The sequence below is a fragment of the Pseudozyma hubeiensis genome (assembly GCF_000403515.1).
Source record: "Pseudozyma hubeiensis SY62 DNA, scaffold: PHS42, whole genome shotgun sequence".
NCBI lineage: Eukaryota > Fungi > Basidiomycota > Ustilaginomycetes > Ustilaginales > Ustilaginaceae > Pseudozyma > Pseudozyma hubeiensis.
Window position 1 is genome coordinate 1 of NW_012133824.1, and position 18942 is coordinate 18942.

At 56.9% G+C, this 18942-nt stretch overlaps 8 protein-coding genes and 1 non-coding gene across 9 annotated transcripts; 6 read left to right on the forward strand and 3 right to left on the reverse strand.

Annotated features, from left to right (window-relative positions):
* Nucleotides 1-351: 351 nt before the first annotated feature.
* On the reverse strand, nucleotides 352-441 carry PHSY_007624. Its single transcript has one exon. It is a non-coding gene; the product is annotated as a tRNA-Ala (tRNA).
* A 513-nt stretch (nucleotides 442-954) lies between these two features.
* Nucleotides 955-2478, forward strand: PHSY_004169 (hypothetical protein; the record flags this gene model as incomplete). Its single annotated transcript, XM_012334784.1, has 1 exon — nucleotides 955-2478. The coding sequence occupies one exon, from the start codon at nucleotides 955-957 to the stop codon at nucleotides 2476-2478; it is 1524 nt and encodes a 507-aa protein (XP_012190174.1).
* A 306-nt stretch (nucleotides 2479-2784) lies between these two features.
* PHSY_004170 (condensin complex component SMC4) lies at nucleotides 2785-3293 on the forward strand (the record flags this gene model as incomplete). Its single annotated transcript, XM_012334785.1, has 2 exons — nucleotides 2785-2875; nucleotides 2950-3293. The coding sequence occupies 2 exons, from the start codon at nucleotides 2785-2787 to the stop codon at nucleotides 3291-3293; spliced, it is 435 nt and encodes a 144-aa protein (XP_012190175.1).
* A 648-nt stretch (nucleotides 3294-3941) lies between these two features.
* On the forward strand, nucleotides 3942-7727 carry PHSY_004171 (C6 transcription factor; the record flags this gene model as incomplete). Its single annotated transcript, XM_012334786.1, has 1 exon — nucleotides 3942-7727. One exon carries the CDS (start codon nucleotides 3942-3944, stop codon nucleotides 7725-7727), a length of 3786 nt encoding a protein of 1261 aa, XP_012190176.1.
* Nucleotides 7728-9469: 1742 nt separating this feature from the next.
* On the forward strand, nucleotides 9470-11278 carry PHSY_004172 (multidrug transporter; the record flags this gene model as incomplete). Its single annotated transcript, XM_012334787.1, has 1 exon — nucleotides 9470-11278. One exon carries the CDS (start codon nucleotides 9470-9472, stop codon nucleotides 11276-11278), a length of 1809 nt encoding a protein of 602 aa, XP_012190177.1.
* A 550-nt stretch (nucleotides 11279-11828) lies between these two features.
* Nucleotides 11829-12527, forward strand: PHSY_004173 (mitochondrion protein; the record flags this gene model as incomplete). The annotated part of the gene is made up of 1 exon (XM_012334788.1): nucleotides 11829-12527. One exon carries the CDS (start codon nucleotides 11829-11831, stop codon nucleotides 12525-12527), a length of 699 nt encoding a protein of 232 aa, XP_012190178.1.
* Nucleotides 12528-13141: 614 nt separating this feature from the next.
* PHSY_004174 (hypothetical protein) lies at nucleotides 13142-13768 on the reverse strand (the record flags this gene model as incomplete). The annotated part of the gene is made up of 1 exon (XM_012334789.1): nucleotides 13142-13768. The coding sequence occupies one exon, from the start codon at nucleotides 13766-13768 to the stop codon at nucleotides 13142-13144; it is 627 nt and encodes a 208-aa protein (XP_012190179.1).
* A 955-nt stretch (nucleotides 13769-14723) lies between these two features.
* PHSY_004175 (hypothetical protein) lies at nucleotides 14724-17047 on the reverse strand (the record flags this gene model as incomplete). Its single annotated transcript, XM_012334790.1, has 2 exons — nucleotides 14724-16538; nucleotides 16940-17047. 2 exons carry the CDS (start codon nucleotides 17045-17047, stop codon nucleotides 14724-14726), a joined length of 1923 nt encoding a protein of 640 aa, XP_012190180.1.
* Nucleotides 17048-17521: 474 nt separating this feature from the next.
* On the forward strand, nucleotides 17522-18883 carry PHSY_004176 (transaldolase; the record flags this gene model as incomplete). The annotated part of the gene is made up of 1 exon (XM_012334791.1): nucleotides 17522-18883. One exon carries the CDS (start codon nucleotides 17522-17524, stop codon nucleotides 18881-18883), a length of 1362 nt encoding a protein of 453 aa, XP_012190181.1.
* Between the last annotated feature and the right edge of the window lie 59 nt (nucleotides 18884-18942).

Genomic DNA, 18942 nt, shown 5'->3' on the forward strand with positions numbered 1-18942 from the left:
GGGGAGGGGGCAGGGGAGAGGGGTGGGGGATGGTCACGATAAGAAAAAAACGGACGACGATGCGGGAACGCAAATTGACCTCAACTTGGCATCACGATAGCACTGGCTCGTTTGTCATTGGATCGTGCAGAGATAGGCTCACAGTCACCATCGACCAAGCCGGTTGGACGAGCAACAATGCAAGGACAATGAAACGACACGATAGACTCCGATACTGTAATTTTTTTTCTTCTCCGTGTGACTCTCATCAGGTTTAGCCATGGCAAGCAAGGTCACGCGTAGTTTACGCCGAACATCCGCAGAGGATCTTCCGAGCCGTTGACAGATCGACAGAACCTTGAAAAAAATGTGTGGAGACTGCATGAGTCGAACACGCGACCTTTCGCAAGTTAGACACCTCTAGATGCTAAGCGAACGCTCTACCAACTGAGCTAAACCCCCGTACACGGCAAGGATTACAGCATTGCTGATATAAAATGCTTGACTGTGATAGCTGAACGCAAGCCCTGCAGCGGCTGTCCACGTGCGTCAATCAGCTTGCATACTTTTTCGTGCGGTGCAGACTTGACAATGTGCGAGTGCGCTACTGCGATGGGCTTCGGTAGCCAGACATTGGCAGCTGCTGGGAGTGTGGAATCGTCAGTCTTGTCATCCTTGCATCCTGTGGTAACGCTTGCTCAGCGCTAGTTGATGAGCAGGCCAGGATGGCGAGAGGTACGCTGGGTGACGGTGGACGGAAGGAACGACGCGGAGCGCGGCTTGACTGATTTGGCCCCGGACGCCGCTCAATTTTCCGGCGATTGGGCCTCGCGTCCGCTGATTGACTCGCTGCTCAGTGGGACACCTTTTCACCACGAAATCATTTCGTCGCTCCGTCCATTTTAGCCATCACCATCTCCCTGCACTCTACCGCTAGCTACGTCGGATCAGCACAAGTCTGTATCCGCCACGAAGATGCAGACCACACTGTCATCCATGTGGGCCAATGCCTCGGTCGCCAGCGCCGGCGCGTACGACGATGACAGTTGCCACGTCCACCAAGACCCTGTCGCCGTCTACCTATCCGCCTTTCTGTGCGTCGGACTCGTCATCTCTTATCTGCCTCAAATCTTGCGCATCGTCCTCAACAAATCGTCTCAGGGCTTCTCACCGTGGTTCTTGCTGCTTGGCGCAACGTCGAGCGCTTCTAGCTTCCTCAATGTGGTTGCACTCCAATGGGGGATCGTCCGATGCTGCCCATCTCTGCCCACCTTGGAGTGCGCCGAGTCGCTGCTCGGCATATTTCAGGTCGGTCTGCAGTGGCTCATGTTCGCTTCCGTATTTGTGCTCTTCCTCATCTACTACCCCGCAGAACAGAAGTACGAGCGTGCCATTGCGCTTCCTCAACGCGATCATCAGGACCGTCGTCTTCGCGCACAGGCCCGCAGCGCTGCTCGCAGGGCCGCTGCCGAACGCAACATCCCCTCTCAGATCGACGAAGAACCAGCGAGACTCGCAGTACCCGCAAAGGCCTCTCGAACTGCCGTAGCCTCTTCGGCCAATGATGCATCATCCGCTGGCTCTGACAACTCGGACCTCGATTCGGTCGACAGTCACATTGCCCAGAACTATACAAATCCACCAGCCCACGTCGCAGACGATGACTCTTCGGACGACGCCCACGAGGAGGTTCAGAATGACGATGAAGATCCAGAGTCGCTCTCACACGCCGACGACTCAGCCATCTCGAGGCGAGACGCCAGCAGCAGCGCCTTCTCACGCCTCGCTCCTGCCTTTTGGCCCATGTGGAAGGCTCCCAACGGCGAAGTCATCCAAGCCCCTGGTCGTCCCAGCAGATCGTCGAATGGACGTGCCATTCTCACCAACGCGCCTCGCGGCATGCAAAGGATCGACCGTCAGAGGAGAGCCAAGCTCACCAAAAAGGCACTCCGCACCCGCAAGCGTCGCACCGAAGAATGGAGTCTGGCTCTTGCGCTTGCATGGGTCGTCTTGATCCACTTCATCTTCATCAGCGCCATCACGCTCTTGCTCGTCAGTTCGCTTCCTTCAAAGTCATTCCCACCACCCGAAGAAGTTTCGGCTCTCTCCCACTGGACACAAGCGCTCGCCAATACACCCGTCGCCAAGCTCAGCCGACCCTCTTCACGCCTGCTCGTCTCGCGGTGGGCCGCCTTCCTTGGCAGCTCAGCGACGCTGCTGGCTGCGGGTCAGTACCTTCCGCAGATTGTCCACACTGCGCGCTCCAAGCTCGTCGGCAGCTTGAGCATCCCCATGATGTGTTTGCAGGTCCCCGGCAGCGCCGTGTTCGTCTACTCGCTCGCGCTGCAGCCTGGCACTGACTGGTCTTCACTCGCTGCCTACGTGCTCACCGGCGTACTGCAGCTCGTCTTGCTCGTGCTCTGCGTGTCGTGGCGCGTTCGACAGCGACGTGCAGGCATCGACGACTATGGCCGCCCGCTTGCTGGCATCTCGCTATGACGATTCAGTGCGCATGTGCGCTAAACAAAGCGGATGGTTCTTGTCGCTCCGAAGTAAAGTTTACCTATCATTAGCCTTCATTTGTGTCTACACACAGCCTGCGCTTTGCCTTGGGGTTGTGTGGGATCAGCGATTCGCTCGCTCAAGTTTCATTTCGCTGTCATGACTTTGAGCTTGGTCGATGTGTTGCGTCCAAACGATTCTGCCTCCTTCACACAAGCATCAAACCAATCTGTCGATGGCTGACGTCGTTGACATTACACCCATCATCATCGGCACAAAGAGACCATGGGGCGACTTCCGTTTATGTTGATTGCGGCACTCCTTCTTAGCTCGGTCGCTCAAGCACATCCATTGTTGCACGTTCCACACACGCAAGGGGGCCGGTCTCGAGCAAGTGAGTGGGTCTTTCGTCCGGCAGCAGCACTTTGTTCTCAGCATGACTGACATTCGACTCCATTCTGCCAACAGCTGAAAAGCTCGTGGTACGACAGGCAGACGAGATCGCCAATGCCGGCGGGCGTTACAAAGCAATCGGAACGCTCGAGGACAAAGTCAACATCGCCTTGGGTGTTGCTGCTGGCCTCGTCACGGTGGTGGCAAGCGGACTTGCCGGCATGCGCGTCATCGAGCACCTTGCCTGCGAGAACGTCGCCAAGCAGGAAAGAACCATGCAAAAGTCGTGGGACGAGATGCATCCCGATGGCTTCACACCAGCCGGAGACCAGATGCGACCGGCGAGTTTCGATTGCAGCGCTCAAGAGAGGAAGTTCAAGCCTCTCAAGTCCTACTTGGGTGCTCCCAACTGGTACTAGGTGCCTGGCCAGTCGGTCACGCATCTGATAGAACTTTCTTTTTGAGATGACAGGGGCCATGCAGCCGGTCTTCTGCATTACTTTGCACGCCATTTCTGCAGTAATGCATCTGCCACATGTGATACAACGAGAGGGAGACAGAGAGCGCCAACAAGTGAGGATCGCCGATAGTGCGGCAAGTGAATGAATGGCCTTGCGATCAGGCGCATGTGATGGGAGCGGAGATGCCAAGTAGCCGTCGAAAGCCGAGCGATTTGGGCGTGACGCGGGGAAAAAAGTGGACCCCGTGGCAGCTTCGATGTTGAGCAGGGTGCCGTTCACCACTACTTCGTCCCTCGCGACGGCAAATAGCGGCAAACAAGCTTCGAGCCAGCATTGTTTGCTCCTCCCTCCTCGCCCCCTCTCCTCCCTTTCGTTCAGATCGTCGGATCCACTCTCTTCCGTCAAAGGGTCCAAGCTGTTCTTGCAGAGCATTCGGGCCGGTTACCGCCGATTCAGCACCGACCCTTTCCGCTCATCCTCGCTTCCATTCGCGACAGCATCTACAGCCGGTCGCTGTCCCGCGATGGTCCAACGTCCTTTCGCGAGTTGGTCAGCGGCATTTGAAAGTGCCTAGCGTCACGGTCTCGGACTGCCACTCCACACGTCATGCATGAATCGGCTCCGTCGAGCAGCTTCATCGACGCATCCAAGCATTCCTCTTCCATACATCCACCATCGTCCTCGGCCTACGGCGCACGCAGCAATGGCGCCTACTCGCCAGTCAGAGACAGTCAGAAGATGAACGAGTCCGCGGGCGCGTCCGCCTCGCCCAACGCGCAGTCGCCTGCCTCTCGATCCGGTGGCATTCCAGATGGCGATGGCGGATCAGCTAAGAAAGACTTTCAACGCTCCTTCAAGGCTTGCGATGGCTGTCGCACCAAGAAGGTCAAATGCGAGCTAGGTGATCTGGCCGCACCGTCAGAACCTCCGTGCGCACGATGCAAGCGCGAGATGCGGCCATGTCTCTTCACCATGTCGACACGTGGACGTGGTCCCAAAGCACGCTCTTCTCGATCTCAAGCCTTCGGTGCGCATCATCTTGCAAAGAATCCGCGCACTTCATCTGCTCACGACACGCACGACCAAGACGACGAGCACGACACTGCCTCTTCTGCCATCGACGCCCTGGCTGGCGCTGCTCTCGCGTCTCTGCCCGCGACTAACCTCCGGCTCCACTCGGCTCGCCACGATGTACCTGTCTCTGCACTGGATCCTTCAGATGCACCGAGCATCGGCATGATCTACGGACTCAATCGACACGACGGAACACGCCCACAGAGCAAGCGTAGGAGAATGTCGAGCGAAATAGAGCCAAGCCGGCGTCCTGACGTCGCCGCAGAGCCCCTCGACGTCTCTATCTCGGAGGAACAAGCTGACGCGTCCAGTCCGTCGGCAAGCTCATCAGCAGCAGCAGCCATCAACAGCGAACCCCTTGGCTTGATCTCGAGGCTGGACTCGCTGCAGCAGTATGCAGAAGTCGGTCTTCAACACAGTAAAGATGCTCTCCGAGTATTGGCAGGCGTCGCCGTAGAGTCAAGAGAAACCAACAACGACGTTGACATGGACAGAGATGGCCAGATTGCTAACGAACATGGTGATGCGGCAGCACATATCGAGCAAGAAGGCTCAAATCAACGCCATGGCCCAACACCATTCGTAGAAGGTCGTTCGTCTGATCAAGCCGCTGCAAACGCAGCTTCCACCTCTCAGACTGCAGCTAGCTTGCGAGGTGGCCTGAGCTCCGCGCAGCGTTCGGCAGCAGCGCTCGTTAGCCGTCCCGTCACCCCACCGCCTCTCAAGCACAACTACGGCTGGAGCAAGTTTGAGCCGGTTCGTCTCAAGCTCATCAAGAGGAGCGAAGCCAGATACTTTCTCAACTTTTTCGTTCGACAGATGCACTCCTTCGCACCGCACTGCTCACCGCATCTTCTGGACAAGTCGCCTGAAGCGCTCTCCGAACTTGTCTGTCGCGAACCCATTCTGCTCGGCGCCATGCTCTCTGTCGCTTCGCGCTACGACGTCACCAACCACAACGCGCATGTCACTGCCGTCGACACCTTTCACCGCAAGATCTCGAAATGGACACAGGAAAAGATCAGCCGTTCCTTCTTTCTCCCCGCCTCGCACACCATCGGCACCATCGAAGCCCTGCTCATCCTCAGCGAATGGGCGACACTGGATCTACACGATCGACGGGCGTCGCCGGACGCTAGTTCCGACTCGGAGGATTCCGAAGACGACAGGGGGGACGCGGATCTGTCCGACTCGGAAGCGGATCCAGAAGCTGAGGACACATTTGCTACGAGTCCAGCAACTGCCACAGTGACGGGCGATGATCTGCGTTCAGAACACGAAGGACAGATACCTCGAGCAAGGCAAACCAAAAGAAGCGGTGCGAAGCCGTCGCAAAAGCCACGACAAGCCGACATGCGCGAGTCGGAAAAGTTTGACGATACCGCCTGGATGTTGACTGGGACGGCGCTTCGCTTGGCCGAACGACTCGATCTGCACAACGATGCTACCTACAGCGGCATCTCGAGTCGCAATGCCGCTTCCAGACGGAATGCAGAACGCCGGATGCGCGTGTGGATGTCAAGCGTCCACGCCGACTGCCATCTGTCCGTGCGGTTGGGTCGCAGGATATCGAGTCCTGGACTGGCAGCACCTTTCATGAATCTCGTGCGCGACCGCACGCATCCCTTCCTGCTCAACGCCGACATGAGCAACAGCGACGAGAATGGTTTCCCCTCAGGATCCAATCGTGCCTGGATCTCGTTTCGTGCCCACGCGGAACTGTTGCAGATCGTGTTTCGTACGTGCGAAAACTTGTATCGATCGAAAGCAGTGACGGAGCGACTGTTGGAGGACGAAGATTTTGTTCCTGCGCTCAAATCGATCCGGGACGATCTAGACAACTGGGCCAACTGGACGCAACCACGAATCGAACCGACGCGCGATATGACGTCGCTACGGATCCGCGTAGAGTATCACTACGCTCGTCTCTACGCAAACGGTATCGCTCTGGACTCGGTCAAGCGTAGTCTGCGGACGTTGCGCAACCACAGGCAGTATCGAGCATCCGAAGCAGCAGAGATTGGATCGAAAGGACGACTGGGAAAAGCGGGTGTCAGCGCCGCTGCTTCTGCCGCCGCTTCGTATACGGTTAGCTTCTCGACCCATCCTGCGTATCCGTTCGTGCGAGAGGCGTTGGCAGCCGCTCAGAGTCTGATCCGCATCTTGACAGTGGAGCTCGAGACGATGATGTGCGCACCAGCGAGGTGGTTCCTGCTGCTCGTCATGGCGGCGGTGTTTTGCGTCAAAGCAACGGCGGTTTCGGATGTGATTTTGCCGCTCAAGCGATGTGCGCAGTCGCTGCAGCAGGTAATCACGGCATTGGAGAGGGCTGCACCGGATGGAGTGCATCTGGCGAATCGGTACTCGATGTATCTGCGCCAGCTGGCAAAGCAGCTGGTTCTGACGGACGCAAAGACGCGGACGGCATCCGGAGGTGCGAGCCAGGCGCGAAACAAATCACGCACGCGAAGCACGTCACAGCTTGCGCAGTCAGAGACGGCCGAGGAAACTTCCGCATCGCCGGCAGAAAAAGGTAGAGGCAAGCACGCTGCCGCTATAGATAGCGCCGGTCGGATCCAGAATGCCGCATCAACCGACTTCGTTTCTACTCCTGCGGCGTCGCTTGCGCCTGATATTGCAGCGAGTCTGGGCGCTGCACCGCCTACTCACGGCGAAACATCATCCGATCAGTCGATGCAGTCGCACGCGTTGATGGGTGCACCCACTACGGGAGCATCTGCCGTGTTTGTGCGTCCGGCCGATGGTGTGCGTTCCGATCCGTCTGCCGCTGGATTCGATGCGTGGGGCAACGCCACGGGCGTCGGCTGGACTGCTGCTTCGGCGGCTCCCACGCAGAGTCTGACTGGAGGAGCGGGTTCGTGGTGGAGCACCGCCGACATCCTGCCCGGAGAAGTTGATCCTCAGCTGTTCCTCAAATGGCTGGACGATCAGACGTCGACGCTGGCACCTCCTACCTCGCATCATCCCATGACTTCGTGGGCGAGCGGCACGCAGCAACAGCAACCGCAGCAGACACATCGACCGCATGCCGGCTCGCTGGGCAGCCTGGTAGCTCCATCGCCTCGCGCGCCGAATCGTTCCCCCTCTTCGGTCGTAAGTCCAGCTGCTGCAACACATCCGACAAAACCACAGCACTATATGGAGGGTGATCAGCATGGGATGACGCAGACTCAGCAGTTCATGAATGCGGATGGAACGCGGACATCAGCAGGGCAGGAGGACCTGTTGACCAAGATGTGGCTCGACGATGCGCTGACCGATTTGGCGGCGGCAGGGCTCGATATGCCTTTTCTGTAACGACAGTAGCATTTCGGAGTTAGGATGGAATGGCAATCATGTGGAACGCAACCTGATCAAAGCGGAGCACGTGTGATATCTGCCGAGGGCGGGGCGGACCTCGAACACGCATGAAAAGGTGGGAACATGGTCGTTGCCCTGCATCGGCGAGTCCTTCCGATCGTATGGATAGAGCCTGAAACGTCGAGCGTGTGCGGCCGAAATGCTATGCGCGTTGGCAGCGACAGGGGCATATACGTTCGAAGCGCCTATCTGCAATGCACGTCGAAATCGAATCTGTCCCTGACGCTACCATTGGAGAAAGGACTGAAGAGGGGACCCGGAGATGAAACGAGTCCCTGTCAGCATGGCTTGTGCCTGATTCGTCGAGTAGACAATGAAGTGGCGCATACGCCTCGATGGCGGATGTGCGCTTCTTGTCTGGCTAAAAGCTTCAGCTCAGGCAAGTCCGGGCACCGATTGACAGACAGCATTGCTGCTCGCGAGCACGTATGGAAGACACTAGCCTAAAGTTGACGACTAGAGATGTCGATATTCTCGCACGGCGACCTGAGCTGGGAGATCTGCTTCCCAAACTGGTAGGTTTCTCGCTGTGCATCCAAGGCACTGTGACAGTCAGCTGTCAAACAAAGCGGAAAATCGGCAATCCAGAAAAAAGAATGGAATGGTCAGCATGTCTGACAGAAAAAAAGAGGAAGGCTTCGGCTAATCCTGCTACGCGACCGCTACCGGGACACGCTAGCCGTGGTTCCAGCCATGAACGGCGCAGCATAGCACTGCAGAGACGCGCATAGACGGGTTCGTCGACACTTGCAGATCGCTCGAACGCTTGCTGCTGAAATTGTTATCTGTGTGCTATTGTAAGAGAGCAAACAGCCTAGGTCCTCCTGCAACAGCATGCTTGTGCAGACACTGGCTCACAGATCGATAACGGCTCGAGCCTTCCCAGCATTCGGATGATTGGACGACGACGACGGAGAAAGGAAGAACAAGACAATGGGATGACGGTGACGTGGTTGTGAATTCAAGGGTTCAAGTTCCAAATGTTCGGCAAATCCGGCACTTTGCTTATGCGGACCTGTTTTTCGTCATTCAAGATGACGCCAAATTGTGAACCGCCTTGTGCTCCTTTGCCGTTGCTGCTCATTCCTTCCGCTTTTCGCACGCCTCATTTGAATGCTGGTCATCCCTGTTCCATCTTGCCTTGGCTCGGACATGCGCTTGTGCATCACTTCCAGTGTAAGCGGCACCGACCAAGCGACGGAAGGTGAGATCGTCCGCGGACTTATGTGCAATCACGCTGTGCAACACGCTCTTCTTTGTCACGTCCCATGACCATTTTTGGCTATGCCTCCTCGGCGGCTCATCGTCGTGGTAGCAATCTTACGCCTCGCTTCACTACCCTTTCTGCCCTTGCAGCAACCCCCCAAATTCGCCGGCTTACCTCGCTCGGCCCAGCCCCAGCCCGTCGGTGCATAGATGAGAAGAAGATGTGAATCGATCGTCCGCTTTCCGTTCATCTTTGCGCCAGGCTTTCCGCTCTTACGTATTGCCGATCCGTCTCAACGCCGTGGACGTTCGCAACGCACTAAAGTAGTGCGTGGCGCTGGCGACATTGCCAGAGCTGCTTATAAGCATCACTCCTCCTTCCTCCTGTACTTCTACCTTCTTCTCCTCCTACAGCTTCGCCGTCCTCATCATTCCCCGGTCGACCTCCAGCTCTCTGCTGGTTTGCGACAATCATGTCGTCCAATACGCAGAAACCGCAGATCCCACCTGCACACGAACAGGTCGCCGATCCGGATCAGTACACCCTCCGCAACACGCCCTTCCGACTCTACACGACACCCTTCTCCGACATCCTCTTGCGGCCCTACCACGGTTCGGGCACAAAGGAGGATCCATACCTGGTTGAGTGGCTTCCCGACGATGCCGAGAACCCTCAGAACTGGTCGCAAGTTTACAAATGGTCGCAGACGGTCCAGGTCGCCATCGCCACTCTTTCAGTCGCACTCGCCTCTAGTGCCTACTCGGGTGCCATCGACTCGCTGCAGGAGCGCTTCCATCCCGGAAAGCAGATCATCCTTACGCTAGGCGTCTCGCTCTTTGTGCTCGGGTTCGCCTTTGGTCCCCTCTTCTGGGCTCCCTTCTCCGAGGTGGTAGGGAGACGAAACCTCTTCATCTTCACCTACGCTGTCTTCACCTTGTGGCAAGCGGTCTCGGTCGCCTCGCCCAACATCGAATCGTTGCTCGTCTTCCGTTTCCTTTCCGGCTTCTTCGGGTCGAGTCCCCTCGTCAACACGGGTGGCACACTCGCCGACATGTTTGGTGCCAAGCAGCGTGGTCTAGCCATGGCCATCTTTGCCAGCGCTCCCTTCCTGGGTCCGGCCCTCGGGCCCATCACCGGTGGCTTCCTCGGCGAGACCAGCGGATGGCAGTGGGTGATCGCCTTCCTCGCCATCTTTGCCGCCCTCATCACCGTCATCGGTACGATCACTCTGCCCGAGACATACGCGCCTGTACTGCTCCGATGGCGCGCGCAGAAGCTCCAAGAGGTGACGGGCCACGAATACATCTGCAAGCTCGACAAAGGTCGCGATCTTCGTCTCAAGACGCAGTTCAAGGTTGCCCTGGGGCGACCGTGGTTGCTGCTCATCTACGAGCCCATCGTCAGCCTCCTCTCTCTTTACATTGCCATCGTCTACGGTGTCCTCTACTCGCTCTTTGGCGCTTTCCCCATCGTCTTTCAGCAGTACCGAGGATGGAGTCCAGGTATCGGCGGTCTCGCTTTCCTCGGCGTGTTGGTTGGCATGCTGTTCGCGCTCGCCTACATCATCTTTTTCGAGAACCCTAGGTACGGACGGATCTGCGACAAGCACGGCGGTATCGCTCCTCCCGAGGCTCGTCTGCCTCCCGCCATGATCGGTGCGGTCTCGATCGTCATCGGCCTCGCCATCTTTGCCGCCACCGACAGCCCGGATCTTCCCTGGATCGCTCCCATCGTCGGCGGTGGACCGTTCGGTATGGGAATGGTGCTCATCTTCCTCTCTTGCATGAACTACCTTACGGACGCCTACCTCATCTACGCCGCTTCGGTCCTCGCCTCCAACAGCGTCATTCGTTCGCTGTTCGGTATGGCCTTCCCCCTGTTCACTTCAAATATGTATTCGATCGGAGGCAGAAACGGCATTCATTGGGGACCTGCGATCGCCGGCTTGCTCGCGCTCATCTGCCTGCCCTTCCCGTTCGTGTTTTACAAGTACGGAGAGGGCATCCGTCATCGATGCAAATATGCCTCGGAAGCCAAGAAGATGCTGGAAGAGATGCAGGAATCGTCGCGAAAGCAACAGGCACCTTCTGACAATGCCGCGAACGACGACGATCTCGAAAAGGCACAAAGCAACACCGGGAGCAACGACGACGAAGCCACTCGCACGAACAGCCGCAACGGCGAAGGCAAGTTCACGCCCAGCAAGGCTGCTGAAACTGTGCGTAACAGTCCCGAGCTGGAACAACGGCCTAGCTCGGGCCAGACACAGTCGTCGCACTGAGTTGACCGAACCGCAGGGTGCTCGACGCCGACACCACCTCCAGCATCCCTCCTCGCATAGACAATCCAGCTCTTTCTCACGTTCATAACTGCAAATTGTCCCCCACACCCAACTTCACCCCCGCAGGCTTCATCTCCCGCAGTCTTCTTTAGCATCTTTGTTCCTCCGCTCCAGTGTCTTCTCCTGCAAAGGAAGACACCTTGTAACAATAGCATCTCACATGTAGATACGTTCTTGTCAGCACCAAAACCATGACGATTTGACGTAGAAAGGAAAACTCGCTTGCTGGAATGTGTTGTATGAACCGCCCTCGTGGCAACTTGTGACTTGCAGAGCGGGAGTATGGACGGAGGGAGAGAATAGATGGCGTGCCGGTGCTTACGTAATTTGATTTGATCATCACGTCCGGAGAAGTGGAGTTGCGAAGAGCAGGGAAGCGGGGGAGCTTTATTTTTCCGGCGTGTACCGAGTGTCCCCTTGTGCCCCGACACACTTGAAGGTTAGTGTCCCACTATCACCTTGTTCGCACACCGTCGACGGCCTCACCAACATGACGATTCGAATGGCAACTAGTGTACTTCGACGAGCGGTCTTGCGACCTGCACCGTTGCAAGCTCGAATTCGACCGAGTGTTTCGTTCTCCACTTCACTCACGGCGCATCGATCCTCACCTTCCAAACCGGACCCATCTGCCACGGATCAGGGTGCTACGGGACCCTCTCAATCGACGCAAAATGCCAGCGGACCCTCCGGCGCTGTCCCTGACTCCCAGCTCTCCGACCCCTACCCTCTCCCCTTCAGCCCAGACATCATCGACCTGAACTCGGCGAATAGCGGCCCCGAACGAGGTCCCGAGTCCAAGTGGTCCGGTCTCAACCTCGCCTCCTCCTCCCAAACGCTCGACGGCATCGATGCACCCATGCGTGTCCCTGGGCGAGAAAGTGAAGATCGAGAAACGAAAATCTCCCGCTTGATCTACCAGACCCGCAAGCGGGGTACGCTCGAAACGGATCTCTTGCTCAGCACCTTCGCGAAAAAGGAGCTGAAAAGCTTGCCGGATGAAGAGCTGGATGAGTTCGATAGACTGCTCGACGAACCGGATTGGGATATCTTCTACTGGTGTACGCAGAGGAAGGAGATCCCGGATAGGTGGAAGAAGAGCTTCGAGACGGAAGGGAAGTTGGGGAGTAGGTTGATCAGGCATACCAAGAACGAGGAGAAGGCGGTCAGGTGGATGCCCGAATTGTAAGGTGGGACCCGTACAAGACATGCGAGTCTTTCGCGGATCTTGTTCCGCTGTTCTCACTGGCATGAATACATCGATATTGCCTGGTAATGTCGCACAAGCAAGGCTCACTGGGTCAACCTGATCAATTGCAACACGAATCTGATCAATGCTTTTAAGACTTTACAACGCATGATTGGTAGAGTCAAAAGCTACCAAAGCGCGGCACTGAGCGTGACAGAGTCTGGAAAGAAATCGGAGATGTGTGCTGCTGCGATGCCGACCATGAAGGAGAACAACAGAGCCGCCGCCGGACCAATCACTGCGGGTTCTGGGCATCAAAGTGATAGCATAGACAGTGTTGATCCATTCGAACCAAGAGGATTGGACGTCGTCGACATCATGGAGTCGGGTTTGGAACGCCGTACGACGCATCGTGATCGCACGTTGGCGAAGTAGACAGAGTCTTTTTGGGTCGTCATTAGTGTAAATAACGATGGGTATATACGCTGCAAAGAGCAGGCCAGGCCTCCTCTCGAGACGAGGATTGTCAAAGACGGGCCGCGGCGAGACTGACAGAAATGCTTGCAGGTCGATCGTCAATGCCGACAGACTGCGCTCTGCACCAGCAAGCACATCTACTGCGACGACTTGGCACTCTGGTGGAGCCTCCTGAGCGCGCCGAGTGTGACCATCTTGGGACCCTTGCCTGCCGCCGCGTCCTGCCTCAACTGGCCCAGAGTCGCGTTTGCAGTTCCGACCCGTTGCTCGGTTGCCTCCACCGCCGCGGCATCAGCACCAGCTTCGACGCTCTTCAACGGAGCTTGCATGAAGGGAAAGATCTTGATCTTCTCGACATCCCACACGTTACCCTGAACGTACTCATCCTTCATGACTCTGTCCTTGACATCCTTAATGCTCTCCGCTAGCACGACCAGCACGCTGCCGGCCATGTGTGGTCCAGGACCCAACTCCTCGTCAATCTCGGAGAAGTCCTTGCGAAGGAGAGCGCCTCCCAGTTCGATGCGTCCGACACGCTTTCCGTTTTGAGCTTGCTCGAGGTGTCGCTCGCGAACCTCGAATCTTCGTGCGTTGGCTCCGGCGTCGGAATAGTCTTCGGCGATGACAATGTAGCGGTTCAAGCGAGGAGCCGAGAGTCGGTCGGCCCACGGTCCAGCGGTGGTGGATTCCTGAGGGGAAGCAGCAGCCGCGAGTCGTGCAATGGGGCTGGTGGAGAAAAGACGCTGGGTAGAGGCACGGCGCATGGCCGAGCGCGTGGCAGTTCTGAGAAGTGACATTATGATCGTATGGACCCTGCGGCGTTGAGCCTCGAGTGTTGATGGTTGTAGGTGGGATAGAAGGTGTCGGTAGAGACGAAAACGAGGAGCGTATCTATATGGGAGATGCTGCTGCCACAGCAAAACGGAAAATTTGCAGACAGCGTGAAAAAGGTTCCCGGCACCACGACTACACCGTATCACACCATCTCCATCTCTCTTTCTCCCACGCTCCCCACTCTAGAAAAAAAAAAGGCAAGCAGCTGACTGAGCGGGGTTACCGCGCCAATTCCACGGACACCAAAATGGCCACGGCATCTCGCCCGTCTCCAAACTGTCGAGTGTGGGGCAAAAGAAGAAAAAAAGAAACTAGCCGAGTCGCTGCTCTTGTCTCTGTCTCGCCGATTGGCTATGATAAGCTCACGTCAAAAAGCCTTCCCGCTTCTGATTATCGAATTCAAGCCACTCACGCACACGCTCTTGTCCGAACTTCCAGAATCACGACATTTGCTTTGCCGCTTTCCATCCACGCGAGGGCCACGCCACGCTACGCTCAGGGGAGCCATTTTTGCGTCCTGCACGGCTACGCGAGGTCGCAAGGCTGCCGCTCACACTGTCCGACGTCACTCATCGTTGATAGCACCTTTTCTCCGAAGCGCTACTTTTTCTCCGCGGCGGTACCCGCCCGCTATTATTGTACTTCCATGTTTTGATCGGCGTAGTCCGATTCGCCTCAGTGATGACAGAACGTCGGTACAGGCGCCTGCTGTCGTTGCTGCTCGCAACATACTTTCGCTGATATGCACAACCTCTCAAATGGTCACACAGACACGGCAACGAGGGCGTCGGGACAACGAACATGAAAATTGAGCATTGACATTACGTCCACTGGACTGCAAACACGGACACATCGTACTATAGCCATCAACTGCTTTACGCCGTTCTAGATCTTGGCCGAAGGCGTCGAGAGATCAAGGTCGAGCGGGTTCTTTCCATTCTTGATCTCGGATAGCTTGGGCATAGCTCGGATGCGGATCAGCTCGCTGCACTGCACCATCAATGGGTCCACGCCCATGGTAGCCACAGCCACCACTTCGTCTCCCTCTGCGTAGTATGCGGCAAACTTGAGCTCCTCCGGCTTACCGTCGACGTAGACATTGTCGAATTGGGGTCCGCCGCTACCGCAGTATCGCAGCTGCGAGCCGAGCGCGGACCAAAAGATGGCCACCTTGTCGTAGTCCGTCTCGGTTCCTGCGAGCGTCTTGGCTACTGCACGACCGTGGTTCGAGGCGACGTTCCAGTGCTCGATCCTAGAGTGGTCCGAAGCGCGTGTAGGAGCAGCGGCAATATCACCGATGGCGAAAATGTCGCTGTGACCCTCGACGCGGAGCTTTGAGTCGACGGCGATTCCTCCGTCCTTCTCGAGCTTGAAGCCGGACTCTTTGAGGAAGTTGGTGGCAGGAGCTACGCCAACACCGAGGATGACAACATCGGCAGCGATGGATTCTTGCTTCCCTTGGCTGTTCTTGATGACCACCGAAGTGGGTCCGGACGACTTGTCACCTTCGATCTTTTCGACACCTGCTTCCATGTAGAACTTGAGGCCATTCTTGACCTGCGCCTGCATAAGACCCTGACCCACTTCCTCGCCGAGCACACGCTCGAAGGGGACCTTCTCCATACCGACCACCGAGACGTTGGCGCGCTTGGTCAGAGCGATGGCCGCTTCCATGCCAATAAAGGAAGATCCGATGACGACGACGTTCTTGCTCTTCTTGCTCTCGTCGCCATCCTCGTTACCGACTGCCTCGTTGATCGCCTTGGTATCGCTGATCTGTCGCAACACAAGAACGTTCTTGAAATCCGAGCCAGGGATGGGGATGCGCTTGGGAATACCTCCGGTAGCCAGCACGAGCTTCTCGTATTCGAGCGTCGATCCGTTCTCGAGAGTCACTGACTTGGCGTCGGCATCGACCTTGGTGACGCTGGTGTTCTGCAGCTCGACGCCGAGCACGTTGTTGAGGTGCGACTTGCTTCGCCACGTCACTTTGTCGGCATCGGCGATTAGCGCCTTGCTGAGCTTGGTGCGGTCGATGATGGCCTGTTCGTTCGAGACGATGGTGATGCTACCCTGGTAGCCGCTCTTTCGCAGCTCCTCGACGCAGTTGATGGCACCGGCACCACCGCCAACGATGACGACGCCCTTGCCCTTGGCGACGCTCTGAGCTCCACCCTTGCAGCTTGGGGCGACACCCGGCTTGCCTTTGAGCTTCTCGGGGTCCGCAGTGACGAAAAGATCATCGCCGTCGACTTCGAGCTTGAGGCTAAGGATGCTGTCGAGAGCAGGAGCGTCCTCGATCTCGCCGTTCTTGGCGTGGAAGCAGGCGCCGTGCCAGGGGCAAATGATGCGTCCATCTCCGGTGAGCACGCCGTTGGCGAGGGGCGCACCGTAGTGGGTGCACTTGGACGAGGTCGCGTGGAGCTGACCCTTGACATTGGAGACGAGCACCTTGACGGCATCGTCGCCCTCACCGGCAAAGGTGAACTCCTTCATCTTGCCTTGGGCGACATCTTTGGCCGAGCCGACGCGGACGCGCTGTTCCGACATGTTGATGATCGATGAGGACAGAAACGCTTTCGGAGGCGCAAGAATTGTTCGAGCTGGAGGGAAGGACGCGCGAGCGGTTTGGATCAACAGCCGAGGATGGTGTCGAAACAGGAGCATGCGGTGGAAGACGACCGTAGGGTATCGTCGGTGCTGAAGAAGTAGAGATGCGAAGCAATGATGAGGTCGAAAGGGGAGAAGCAACAGGGTATTCAAGCATGACTGGTGGGGCAGGGTCCTCTCACTCTTACTGCTGCTGTGGGTCACTGCGAATCTCCACACTGGAGGGGGATCGTGTAATCCGTCGCGCTTACATCGATCGCGAGAAGCGCTCTGCATCTCAACGCATTGGCCCAAGCATCACACTCGCGCTCTCAAAATAACTTTGGCAACGCTTTCCCACGACAAGCTCGGCATGTCCGTTGGTCAGCTCAGTCAGCGTGCACCTTGCAATAGTACCTGGCTTCCCCGATCGAGACGTTGTCGTGAACGATAGCGGTCGAATGAGCGAGGCAGTCTCCAATTGAGGATTCCTTGCCTCCACATCAACCGACATGCTGCTCCTGCACGTTGTCTGTCGGTTCGGCTTGTTTCAGCGAAAGCACGTAGGACATGTCGTGCTTCCCGACGCTGCCGCTGTCTCGCTTCCACGTCTGCGTCATCGAGCTTGAGCTGGTCGGAGAGAGGGAGAGAGAGCTGCAGTCCAGATCATGCGGGCCCGACTTGGATTTTCTGACCAATCCAAAGTCGAGAATTTGATGACAGGAAGACCCGTTCCAAGTCTAACAAGTCTCATCGAATTGCCCCAATCTAACATAGTATGCAGAAAGCTGCGGGGCGCGGCCGTCAAAATGGCCGAAGCCAAGTTCTTGTTGCCCACACCGAGCCAATGCAGCTAAGCTTGCAGACTGGACCCTGACCACACCACCGAGGTAGGTGTGTTTTCACCCCCACACTAGGCCTCGCTGGTAGGTGTCCCATGTGCGCTTCTTCTCCGCATCGACGGCCCTCATAAACTACCCAGCTCTGATTGGATTGCATATAAGAAGGAAGCAGTCGTCTCTGGCACTGACAAGAGCAGTCACCGATCCCGTCTACCACCTTTCGTGCTTCTCGACCTCCTCCACCTCATCAACATGACGCTCGAACAGCCCGTCGAGACAACGCACCTCTCCGACTCGCTCTTGGCCGAGCTGGCCAAACACACCACCGTCGACATCGACAACAATGTAGCCTCCATCGCTGTGCAGCACAACCTTGCTCATCGTCGACTGCTCGAACTCGTCGACACCACCAACAAAGGCTCCTCCGAGATTCAAGAGCAAGTCGTCGACGAGTTCCATTCACTGTTCCAAGATATGACGTCGAACCAAATCATCGTCTCCTTGACCTACTCGGAGCTGCTTGCGAGCGAAGCACCCAAGGCAAAGAAGCTGTTGGGGTCGTGCACTGTCGCTGCGAGGCAGATCGAAGCTGGAACCTGGAAAGCAGAAAAGCTAGATAGTGTCATGATGCGCCGTCTCTCGGTGAATGGCCTGGCTGGGACCGAGTCGCTCGAGGAGAAGCATCAGCAGCTTGCATCCGACATACTTACCGTCTACTTCGGACTCGACATGCTGCCTCACTTGCTTTCCAACGGCAACGTGCACGCGCAGACAGCCACGTCACAGTCGTACAACGCACAAGCCACCGTCAGACACGCCCGACGATTCGTGGCGCTGTACCAGCTCCTCTCTGGAGGCTCTGTCGACAGTTCCCGTGTCTGCATCAAGATTCCTTCCACCATTCCTGGACTTCAAGCAATGCGATTTCTCTCCTCTGGCGGCCAGTTGAACGGATTTGATCTGGGCAATCCCTTGGAGGAAGGCAAGATCCAGGTTCTCGCGACGACCGTGTTTGCCGTAGAGCAAGGTCTGGCAGCTGCCCAATCGGCAGGTGCTATCTACGTGGCGCCCTACATCAACGCTCTCGCTGCGCACTTTTTTGGTGCTGAAAACCCAAGCGACTTGGAAAAGCAGAAGGCCCTCTCTGCGGGCGCTCGATCGATCCGCGAGGTGATCTACCCTCTGCAGCGATGCTTGAAGACGTTGCGGCGTGAGAATGAGGACATCCAGACGCAGGTCATGGCAGCGTCGTTCCTCGATTTCAAAGAAGCGGTCCAATTGTGCGGACTGGATCATGTGACTCTCGGTGCCGGAATCGTGCAAGCCTTGTCAAGCACAGAGCCGACAGAGGCTTTTGTAAAGGCGATGCAACAGGCACGCGAGGAGATGTCAGAGGCAGGGGAGGACGAGCTGGAAAGGTACGGCGGCAGGCTGGCTTCTGAAGAGGCGAGAGACCAGCAGGGATGCGGCGGATGGCTCAAGCAAGGCTCCAAGTCCTACACGCGTCTCGAAACCGTCTTGACGCAGGATGAGCGATGCAGCTACATGCTAGCTGATGCACTCGCGCGATTCACAAATGCCGAGATTGATCTGCGGAATCTGTTCGCTGTCTGAGTAAGCGGAGACGTTCACTGAAAGGGTATCATTGCAATGGAAGCATAGTTCTGCATCGT